This window comes from Ammodytes marinus, assembly GCF_949987685.1.
Source record: "Ammodytes marinus genome assembly, chromosome: 18".
Classification (NCBI taxonomy): domain Eukaryota; kingdom Metazoa; phylum Chordata; class Actinopteri; order Uranoscopiformes; family Ammodytidae; genus Ammodytes; species Ammodytes marinus.
The window spans coordinates 4627339-4639953 of NC_137222.1; the positions used below are offsets into that span (position 1 = coordinate 4627339).

At 39.1% G+C, this 12615-nt stretch overlaps 1 protein-coding gene across 1 annotated transcript in view; it reads left to right on the top strand.

The window, feature by feature from the left end:
- The window catches only part of mast4 (microtubule associated serine/threonine kinase family member 4), a 97633-nt gene that overhangs the window by 49810 nt on the left and 35208 nt on the right, over positions 1-12615 (top strand). The window contains exon 4 of the mRNA XM_080046827.1: positions 867-898. Within this exon, the coding sequence (XP_079902953.1) occupies positions 867-898 (32 nt within the window). The remainder of the gene's footprint in view (positions 1-866; positions 899-12615) is intronic.

The following is a 12615-nucleotide window of genomic DNA, read 5'->3' on the forward strand; positions in this document are numbered from 1 at the left end:
CTAAATGTTTGCTGGCGGTATTATCCTTTAAGTAACAACAAGCCTGTGTGAGAATGCTTAATCCCTCAAGAAATCAATGAGGGCATTGTTGGTGTTTTGTCTGGGCTATGACCTGACCTCTTTGCAACTCTACCTTCTACATATCAAGTAACTATGTTGTCTTAAATCCAGATAATATAAACAAACATACATCAGGTTTCTTTCTCACAGTACACGCAGAACATTTTGTGAAACGTATTACTATTTGTGTATTTGTGTAGTATCAAGTAACCTTTATATTTAAAAAATATATATATATATTTTTATAGCTATGTGTTCCCAAAGTATAATAAACATCCATGCCCAAGTTTTTGCGGGCATTTTATTATTTCTTAAAGAGTCAACAGTATAGAAATTACAGGAAATGGGTTTGGGAGAGCTGTGTACTTTCACAACCTTTACAATCACTTGGTTCAGCCGTTATGTGATTTTAAACCCATATTTTAAACCTTTCTTTAAACTTACTGTGCAGTTTCTGTTGTGGGATGTAACAGTTTCAAGGCTGTTTTGATATATCTTACCTTCTGGAAAAGGCTTCAAAGAGACTGCTGCTGCGGCATCATTTTCTGATGCTGATGAGGTTTCCAATGAAAAGGCTTGCTGCTTCAAATTCAAGTAGTTTATTTTCATTTTATTGAGGGTCAGACAACAAAACGCTGGAATTTCACGTCATATTAAAGTGTATTTATATGTTAGTGATGCGACGCACATGTGGAGAGCCAGTGACAAAATGCCACAAAACGTATGCATTTGATGTATTATTTATTTTATTTGTACTTCACTTTGTATTAACTCTCCTTTTCATTCTCTTTTCTTTTCATTTACAGAAAGAGCTGAGTCTTCCCAGAAGAGGCAGTCTGTAAGTACCCAGATATGTCACATAAAGGCATCTACTTTAAACTTAATAGTTTGATAAGTTGGTTAACAGGAATACCATGAAATTAACCTTAACCTCTAGCTTTCACACAACCTATTTCAATGTTTGTGCAAGTATTCCAATAAGCTAAAATAATATTTATAAAAAAAAATATATAAGTTAAAAAGTATCAAGCTTTTTGAACACTGGATCTCTGCGTACACTGATAATTATGTGAATAAACACAGATCCCTGCACTCTAGGCTACAGTAGGGCTGCATTATAGTTACAGTCAATATCATGATATTAATATAATTCCTATAACATAAAATTATCAAAACATTTTGCAGTGATTCCCCTAAAATACTCACACAATTAGCATGGATGGCATGATTTCTGCGTGGTTTGCATTCTTCATTTGCCTCGTCGCATTTTATCGACTAGTGCATTCCGTGTTCAGTCCGTTTCCGTAAACAGGCTGTAAATTGGTGTAAATGATATTCATAACAAGAAAAGTACAATTTTGTTTGGCGTTAGTGTGCAATTCTCAAATGGCTTGTTCTTAGAATGCATATTGTGTTTTAATTTGCACATTCAAAATTGATGCGATATTACTTTGTGATTTACTTTCCCCCTTTGAGATGCATAATTATGGGAAAAAAAACATATTAAAAACAAAGAATGATTACAAATAAGGGAACAGGAGCAACAAAAAACTAAGATAAATCTTATAAACTAAAAACTTTGACTGCCAGAACCTCTCTTCTTGCAAATGTACAGTCCTCTCAAATACAGTAACTTGTTCTCTGGTTGCCTTCTACTAAATTGACTATATCACTCTCTGAATTCTCGACATGAAAGTAAATTTTTTTGCTGTAATCACTGATGGCAACCTGTTGGGATTGGAGGTTCCTTCCCGAGCTGATTCGATGTTATTGCTTTTTGGCAGCTGCCAGTAGAACTATGTGCAATGCATTTATATGTTCTTCTACATCAATCTTTTCTCTGGAAATATCACACATGGCTAACATTTAGTCTTTGGGGGAATTATATATGTAATTTATCTAATTTTACATCCATAATGTGCCTAAGACAGGATATGTGCAGGATGTCTCTCCAGCTTTCACCTGTTTGCCTGGGGTTAATTTTTTCCAATGAATATCCCTTCACAGATTTGCGTCCGTAACTTTGTAAGAAAAAGTGTTCCTGCATTTCTTCTGGAAGTAATTTGAGGAACAATGGTTCAGTCTTGAGCAAAGGATAATTCCTGTTAAATGTGACCTACTTTACGTTTGATTTAGGTAGTTTCTGTCAGGATCAAAAAGCGGTTGAATTTGCCTTTTCATTCGACCATTACATGGAAAATGGAGTTAATTGGATTTCTTTCCTTTGCTGCTCTTCTTTTAATGGACTGTCTTGTCATTAGAAACAGTGAATATGTGTAATGACTTTATCTGCCCTTTGGTTGGTTGGGCAGAATTTTGTTCAGCAGGTTATTAAAGATAATACTTCAACCTTTTTAAAGCTAAAGTGTGAAACTTCTTTCATCCCCATGAGGAATTCTGAGTTATAACAAAAGTCAGCGCATGATGTAAGGCTTCGGTGATCGCACACATGGATTTTATACCTTCTGGTGTACGTCCAGGTTTTTTCTTAAAATCAAAAACTGAAACATTTCCATGGACGCCTCAAGAGGTCCTGCACCAGTGTCAGGGGGCGACACCAGTTTGTAAACGCTTCTATACTGAGAAATACAGAGCTAGTTTTGTGCAACTGGTAGGCTTAATCAACTTTATGTCAAGTCCTTTGGAAATGGCTTGATAAGAACAGAGATTAATTTATATGAAAAAGTTACGCACTATAGCTCCTTAGACATGCGGGACATGTATTTTGGTTTAGTTGAATTTAATCTTTTGGTGGATAAGAAAGCTCTCCCGATGACACCTTTGTTTCTCTGGCTGGCACCTCACCAGAGGGTTGTGGCACCCACTAGTGGTGAGCCATTATACCAACAACAGGCTGCCGTGAGATCAGCACCCGCAACGGTTTATATTTAGAGTGCTGGAGCCTCTGGGGGCCTTGGTAACCATAGTGATGGTGTTTGGATATGACAAAGTTGATTTACAGTGACTGCCTCAAATTCGTTTAAACAGCAGTTTATTCAAATGACTAATACGATTTGATTAGTAAAGTCATAAGTCAGGTAACACATTAGTTCCATTTTTGGCAAATAGATATTTTTATAGGCACACACACACACACACACACACACACACACACACACACACACACACTCACACTCATACACAAACACACGATACTCATACATAAACACAGGTTTTTATTGTGTAAAACCTGAGCCACGGGCGACCGTGGCTCAGGTGGTTAAGCGGGTTGGCCAATGATCCAAGGGTTGGCGGTTCGATCCCTGCTCTGCCACCTGTGTCATGGTTGTTGTGTCCTTGGGCAAGACACTTCACCCGCCTTGCCTCGTGTGAATGTGTATGACTGCTGTATGTTTGAGGTGGTGGTCGGAGGGGCCGTAGGCGCTGAATGGCAGCCACGCTTCCGTCAGTCTGCCCAAGGGCAGCTGTGGCTACTATGGTAGTTTACCACCACCAGTATGACTGTGTGTGAATGAATGGAACCTGGAACCCTGTAAAAAAGCGTCTTTGAGTGCCTTGAAAAGCGCTATATAAATCCAATCCATTATTATTATTATTATTATTATTATTGTGTGTGTAAGTTAAGTTAAAGCTGGGGTATATGATTTCTGATTGGTCAAAGTTAACATGAGCTGACACTTTGACCAATCAGAGCGAGTCTCCAATTCTCTGTTCTTATTGGCTGTTGGGACTGTCCATTCACTTTGGCACGACTTTGTTGGTGTAGAGCGTGTCAGGGAGGGACCATAGGGGAGGGACCAAAGAGAACAAGTGGAGCAGTTGAAGTATTTGAATTCAAATCTCTATCCTAACTGCTATTTTATCCCCAAATCCTCCACCCCAGCTTTAAGTATGTGGTTATGTTGATGTTACAGATGGAGGACTTGAGTAGGGAATAAGCTAGAGTAATTTAGTAAGTTAAAATGGCATTGTTAATGCTAATCATTTGTAATATGGAATTGGCTACTCATCCTCTCATTACAATAAGAAAATTGCCTCGAAATAGAATTGAACTCCCAAACGCTTTTTCCATGTTTACTCAAACACAGAGCAGTGAAATCTCTCTGACATTGTCCTGCGACAGAGGGCCATCTACCGAACTGTCATTATCGTGCAGGCTGACGTCAACAAACCGGTAATTACCAATGTTAGCTGTTCCCTCAAACTATTTACATCCAGGGGCCACATTTATTATTAAAATATCCCTTCCACAGCCACGGTAGTGATGGATTGCACCTTTTTAGACTTTGTCATATGTGGATTTGTATTCAACACAACTCTTTGTAGTCAAGCGATTACTGGGACCTATTTATAGCTTGACCTTAATAACTTGGAAGTCTTTTTACTGGGTCTAATTCAAGAACTGAAAATGAATCATTTGTATGTACCGGGACCTCAAGGCTCACTCATTTGTTGACCATTATGTGAGATCCTATTTCAATGTATCACCATTAGCACAAATACGCGGCCTATTGCGGCCTCCGGGTGAAAGCTGTTATGTTGCCTAACAACCACATCAACTGCCATGCCATGCCCTGCAACAGGATATCAAAGAGGAATTGTTGACTGTTAGGTTCTGTTACATTATTTCTTGTTGTTGATATTTATTCAACAGATGTTTGCCGCCGATAGTTCTAGAACTCTGCACTTGATGACAGTTGGCTATTCAGTGAGATTCTTGAGGCGTAGTTTAGTTTCACACTACCAATTCTCCTGGAGGTTTTTATAAACAAATTTGGAGATATATTCTAGGTCTGGCATAGATTTTATGACGGCATGTGGTGTTGCTGAATTGATCTGCCACAAGACGATGACAGGTCCTACCTGTTATCACTATGATAGCAGGATATCTCAAACACGTTCCTTTAATCAAATCAGTCGGTAGTCTCCGCTTTCAAAAGGATGGGGCCTCTTCCTTCATCCTTTCTCTTTCGACTATGTAGACAACTAATTTGCCATGTCTTGCTTTGCACATGCAATCACCTAATGTTGAGGCCAAGTCCTTAGTTGGTCAATAGCCATGAACAAAAGTGACAAAATGAATTACATTTGATTGGTCAAAGTAAGAATACAAAATGTTGCAGAATCTTCTAATTTTGAGTTTGAACAACAACATGACAGTTTAAAGTCATGACCAAACCCTGCTCAATGTGTATAGTGTAGCTTGTACTTATGAATCTGCAAATAATTATCACTCGACTCCGCAGTCAAGTTAGCCAGAAGTCACTCAATCCTTGTTTAATGAATGCACTACAGTGCTGTGTTTCAATAATTCTCATTTCAACACAATTCTGTTATTTCATTAGGATTCGCAGTGTCACTGTGGAGGCAGAATATAACTGGGAATAAAGTTCAAGTTGACAAAACAGAGGAGAATTTGACTTTCACAATGCGAGTGCTTTTGTTCTAAGATACACCAACAGTGTATTGTATTCTGAGCGCTCTGTAAGTATGACCTCATTAAACAACACGGTCGCAACAAGTCACGATATATTGCTGCTGAGGAGCAGCTTTACTCAAGAGATTTGGAGATAATTAAAAGGTGTAAATAAGGTGTATATTAAACTAATTCCAAACCTAGCAGCAACAGGAGGATGGTGCTGTATAATAAATGACTGGCTTTTGGCTTTCTGACCAAGTTTCTTTCACTTTAACGCAGTTAGCAATGCAGCTGCAGAGGCTGATAAGGGTCTACTTCAATTGTTTCAAGGCAGAACTGATTTCAAATGAATTCAAGGTTAGCAGCAGAAGCTCCTCTTCACACAGTGCTGCCACTCAGTGAAAGTTTTTCATCAAAGCTAAAGCATCATTATGAAAAAACCTTGGTGAGTCATCTACTTTCAACAAAAGCCACAGATTGCTAGCACAGAAAAACACTCAAACTACAGCATGCCAGAAAATGTTATTTTCAAATATAGTTCATTCATGGCATACTGTATACCATTATTTTTTGTATACGTAAAGTGATACAGCAGTCTTTTTTTACATGTATTTCTTGATACCAGACGACTTCAACATATGGATATGTCTTTGTTTTTCCTTTATATTCATGCGACATGTCTTTTTTTGAATCCTCTTCGCTCCACTGAATATTCCCAGACACACTTTAGGGCTGAGGGCATGTCCCCAGCACCCTGAACATGCTACAGTTATGTCTCATTGACTTTCAAAAGAAGGAAAAAATATGTTTTCAACCTACAGGGTCCCTGACAGGAAGTCACGGGTCAGAGCTTTCAGTTTCCTCCAAACACAGCCTCTACACACTGTATCATTTAACTAGGCTTCCTTGAATTGTACATATATATATATAACAAAAACTGCCTAAATTTGAGCCAACTAATTATCTTTTGTTGAGATAATTCATAATTCGTATCATTCATTTGTAATGTCACTTCAAGTGTTGAGTTGTAAATACAAAGAATTCCAAAAAGTAAAATGTTTTACATCTTATTATTTTTGGTTCAGAAAGTTTTAACACTGCATAATGTTTGAATTAATGTTTTGTTTGTTATCTGTATGGCAATTAGTTGACACAACTGTTTTTGTGTCAACAAGTATGAAGAACTCAAAATTAGAATTTGAGCTTTTATACATAATGAAAGATACATTTTCATTACATATGTCAATATCTCAACAAAAGATATTTTGTTGGCTCAAATCTAGGCCGTTTTCCTTAAAAAGAAAGAGTTTTAGTTTTAGCCCAATAAGACAATTGCCTTGAAACTTTGAGTTTTCTTCACTTTTTAATTTTTTACAGTGTGGAACATTTTCAGATTAGAAAACAATAAATGCCTTTAAAATCAAAGACACAATATCATGTTTGTAGCCGAGTCGTGACCTTCTTTCCAGATAGATTTTCTTATGCTCCAGTTCCTGCCTACCTCACACACTAGCTCTGTGCTCTATGCAGTGTGTGGTGTCATCTGCAGTGGCTCTTAGCTCCTCATACATGCTCATAGTAATAAAGAATTCATTGGTATCCTGATAGTGAGTGACTGAGTGAGCAGCTGAGAACTGTTTGTCTGTTGTGCTTTGTATCTACTCCCATAATTCCAGGTTTAAAGGTGGAGTCAGCTATTCTGGAGAATGCTTGTTGTCAAAATCACTTTTTGTCAAAATCAATGAATATCTCCCCACTACCGCTACCTGTCTGTACTATGTGCACACTGAACAAAAATCCAGTGTTAATACACAGCCTATAGGCTCTGTAACAGAAGCACCGTCATACAGCAGTTATGCAGCTTAGTCATTGCAAACACTACACAATTTTTTTTAATAGTGTCAGTTTTTTACAGTGTTGTCAAATTATCCGAATAATCCCCCTATTTTGTCATGCAGTACTTCATCATCGGGCAATTTCCTGCCAGTGAGTCATTGATTAACATTGACTTATTGGGTTGATGACGGTGTGCCAATAGAGTGTGGATACAATGCACCATGGATGATTTTGCAATTCATAAGCAGTTAGCCTCTGGGGTCCTTTTAAAATCCCTGCAGGGACTAGGAGGACACTCTGGTGCGTCATCTTGCTATTTTACGTTGGGTTTAAGAGCTGTACTCCTCAATGACACACAACACTCAATACATGGCATGAAAGATACATTTCCATTACGTATGAATGATAAATTATCTAAACAAAAGATAGATTAGTTTAAATGTAATCATAAAAAATGCAAGATTTTTTTTTTGTTGGCCTCAAAACTCAAAGGTTAGACAAATTCCACTTCGAAATGCATTCTTCAGCACTCCTTGCCTATTTGTATTCGTATGATTTATTCAATGAGAAGAACTTGGAAGCCAGGTGTGAGTGTGCACTCTCTCCTCCTGGACACTGACTGATGTAGTGGTGCATTGTTACGGCGATGACATCACCCCTGTGGTCGTGACGACATTGCATTTAATCGCATGGTGCGTGCCTTGGGTCTTAGCTTCTGTCAAGGTGACTGCGTGTGTAGAGGAGAGAAGACGAGATGTAGATTTCATTTATTGAATTTTCTGCTACGTAGCAAGTCACCAGCTGGTGGGGGAATTGTGAAGGGGGGGGGGGACACACAATTGTGCCTGCGTTTGTGAGGGGAGCAGGGGGCGTGTATTAGGGCAAGAGAAGGAGGGGTATTATTGTCCGGCCTCTGTGCCCTCCGCAGTCAACTAAGGATCTCCTTTGACAGCTTCAAGGTGGAACGTGGAAAGACCAAAACAAGAAACCCTAGGCCCCCTTTTTTATTATTGCCCCCTCCCTTTTTTTGTTAGAGGGGGGAAAGAGAGGAAACCAATCCGTCTCATCGCACCGTGTTGGCTGGGTTTGGCTCTTTGTCAGTGCAGGGAGGGGGGTTAGGAGGCAGGCAGCAGGCAGCGTGAATGCCATATCATGACCACAATAGAGCAAACGAGCACAGTTCAGCCATGAAAGCCCAGCGGGAGAGGCTGAGAATTCCCGGGCTGACGCTAGAGTGAGTATTTTTTTTCTCTGTGTTATCCGTAAATACCGGGAGATTGGCAGCATCTCTGCAGTGTGTAGATTCATCTGTGTTTCTGTCATATGTGTTGCTGTCTGTCTTTCCCTGTTGCTTTCAGCTCAGTGCAGCGCTAGCATTAGCAGCAAATGCAGCAGGAAGTCTAATGTCAGAATCGTTCTCAGCCTAGGCAACAGTGGCGGCTTACTGGTGGTTGTGTGTGTGTGTATATGTGTGTGTACAACGTGTGTTCATGTATTTATGTATTTCCATGCACATGTGTTGAATGTGATGAACAGACATATAACATATCAGACAAAGGTGTGCCGCAACATGCTTTATCTGCTGGCGTGACACACACACACACACACACACACACACACACACACACACACACACACATAGTCATAACACACCTGTGAAGAGTGCTGTATCAGTGATTGTTGAATGAGATCAATGATGTGAATAACAACGTAGGCTGTGTTACCATGGGAGGTTCCCCCTTGTATCAAAGCCACACTCATTCATTTGACTTCATACATATATTTAGGTCAACAAGGCATTTGTTATGGTTCCCGCCTATAGAAGCTTTAAAACCTGCAACTGAGAGAGTGTAATTGGCCTAATGAATAACTGCATCAAATTGGCTTTTAAATCTTTGTTTTACACATAACACTGATACACTTCATGTAACTTTCAACAAATCCTATGAAAGACCAAAACCAATAATGTGCTAGTCGCTGAGCCTATTGGTTCATGCTGAAGACGTAAATCTTAACAAATGGGTCACGAATATGCTGTGTACTTCCATTGCTGGTTTCAGCAAACATTACTCAAACAAGAGGAAATAGTGCATTCTCCACAAGATTAATGCACATTTGGTTTGCTAGGGAGAATTAACTGCAGCAGGGTGTTGTATTGATTCAAACTAACCTACATCCCCATGTTCCCCTTCTGCAGACTTGTCCTTTTAAAACTGTACTTTTGGGCTTCCACTGCAGTAAAAGTTACTCACCTCTGTATGACCTAATGCTCTGCAGAGGCTCTGTTCACTTTAAATGGGGCTCAGTCCATGACATCATTTGGGTTAAGTACGTATGAGCCTCACTGCATGATTCCAATACAGGGAGATTTGCTACGTCATCACTAGACTTCAGTAAAGAACTTGAAATAATGTTACCCTAACACTGAATTAAAAAAAAATCTTATCAGGTGAGAAATTCCCAATGTCAAACACACGTAGCAGAACCATACAAACGCCTTGGGAACCTGCTCCAACATGATTGTGGTTCATTTGAGAGGGATCATTACTCTTCATGATGCTGCTGTCTTCATCTGGGCTAGTGTCAGAGCTTCTTGGGGGAGGAGGGGAGTCTGTCCTGTGTGTGTGTGTGTGTGTGTGTGTGTGTGTGTGTGTGTGTGTGTGATACCAGAAGTGTAATAAAAGACAACTATTCACTTCACTCCATTTAACTTACAGCCTCACTCCCCGAAGCTTGAGCCCCACTCCCACTAGCCCCTGCAGCCCGTGCAGTCCGCTGCACGCTTTTCATTTTTGGAGGTAAGCCAGAGCTCTTCATCCATGGCTATTTTGTTTTGGAAAAAAAGCCTGTTAGTGCACGTTTGAGTCAGTCTCTTGTACAGGGCTGCACGATTCTCGCTTGAATGTGAATCATGATGTTTCTCCTTGAGAATTTATATCGCGATCCTCCCATTCAAATCTTGTTTTTTCAACATAAACATTGACAGACACTTGGACACCCTAAACACATAGAATGTAAAGTAGCAGCTTTCGAACACATGCAATCAATAAATATAACCTAGCACCCAGTCCGTTTGGACAACCAAGCACTGTATTTAAAGCTTCTTAGTTAAAAACATTTTTGGGCTTCAAGGAGGAATACTGGCAAGTTACATCTATTGAGATTATTGGGGTGAATGATACATTTCATAGCTTGTTTTGTTTTACATTGTGATGCTAATTGTCATTAATATAGTAGCTGGAATTGTTCCCAAGAAAATAAATGAAAAATCAGCTTGAATTTAATGTATAGGATCATCATCATCTTTTAGGGAGGAGATCGTATATAAATATACTGAATAAATATATATGAATCAAGATCTCAATTTTTTTTTTACGATTAATTGTGCAGCCCTAGTCTTGTATTCATGCCATCATCAAGGCTTGAACTGGTGATTCAGTTCAAACGGCTAAAATCATATATGCCATTGAAATGACATTGAAAGAGGAAGACAGACAGTGCTTATATAATGTTGAGAGTGTCACCCCCTTCCCCCATCTTGCTCTGTTTGGAGGTTTAGGCTCCTCTTTCATGTGCTAAGCAGGATTTGTGGCATTTGCAATACATCAAAGTGAAGAATGTTCTCAATCTGTCTGAATCCCGTCCCGATTGGTTCATTTTTGGAATGAGTATTAAAAACGGTTAAAAGCTACTTTCAGATCTCTCCGTAATGGTTTTTCCCTATCAAATGCGCATTGCTCATATCTCAACCAGCAAATGATCAGTATTTGAAAATCTGCGTGCGCTGTTAAAGCTTTAGATTATAAGACTATTATCCTTTTGACACTGAAATTAATGAAGATTATTTCACTTGGATGTCGGAGATAGCGCATCCTCTCTGTGAACTCCACATTTCAGCCGACAAGACAATCTGAATACGATTTTGTTCTTGGACAAGCCTCATTTTGGGGTTTTGCTTTCAAATAGGTCGTTTGGGTTGTAGAAGCCATCTTGTTTTTGCTCGACTTCCTTTTGATGTCCGGATAGATTTGATGACTTGTCTTTTCAAAGATGTTCATTGCACATAAGTATAGTCTGTGATATCTAAGGAAGCAAGAGTCGCTGTATTTAAAGGTGGATTTCTCTACTGTTTAAGTTAGACTGGTAAAAAAGTTAACAACCATCTCCACTTTAGCTCAAGTTTTCTACACAGTCCAAATAGGACTTCATTTCTTGAATCTCTAGGAAAGATTCTTTTTTACTGCCCTAGAAATGTCTTCATGTTCTTACTGATAAAAACAGAGGCATTCAATTGTTTCTGTCAGGTATTGTCGAAATTATTCAGGCTTCTATTGGCGCACACCTTGTCAAGTGAAATTGTTTGAATTTTTTTTTAATTCTCAGTCAAAACACTGGAATTTGAAGAGTTTTCTATGTGAATGAAGGGTGTGAAACAACCACCCATGTCACATCTGATCTCCTCTTGTTGTGCTCAGCTCTTTCATATTGAGTCAAGTGGAGTAGACATTCGAGTCAGCTCCATACAAGAATATGCAGTTTTTTTTATTATTTATTTATTGAGTTTTCTGTTGCAGCGCAGCTATGTGTCATAATCTGAGATGTGGTCCAGTTCATTGGCTACATTCAGAAAAAAAATGATGCAGTGACCTTTAACTTGTATTTATAGAGGACATCAGCCTACATCATCAATATACGACAGTGTCTGCATGCAAAGGACCATTAGACAGCCCCACTTTGCGCCAACCTAATCTACATATGACAGACAGGTAATTAGTGACTAACGGACCAAAGTTACTGTGACATTGCAGATTTTCAATGTCAGTTCTTTTATCCAATGTAGCTGGACTGTAGCTACTTGCATTTTATGGCTGATGTGTTTTAAGAAACTAGTTTGGGGTTTAAAGGTTCCCTTTTGAGTTTTTGACCACTAGTTATGCTATGGAGCAATGTTTTTACAAGTGGGTCCCTATACACATAACAATGTAATACAGAATTCTTCAGCCCGTTTTACAATGTTGAGCTAGTCGACAGATGACAAGGGCTGTACTATTGCAAGAGACAAGAATTGTATGTATACCTTTCGTACAATATCTTCATAGCTTGATTAAGCTAAACTAATGTCATTTATTTCAACTAGTCATAAGTCAGGATGAGGACAGTAAGGCAAATGTGCTGCATTTGATGTGTGTGTTGCTGATGGTGACCTCCCTATTCATGCTGCTCTATGCAGGTTTGACTTTGAACCGTCTGAACCATCATCTCTTTATGTGGAACGCAGAAACAGAGCAGAGCCATAATTAGAGTGAAGGCTGTCACACTGGCCTGTAGGGAGACACGGA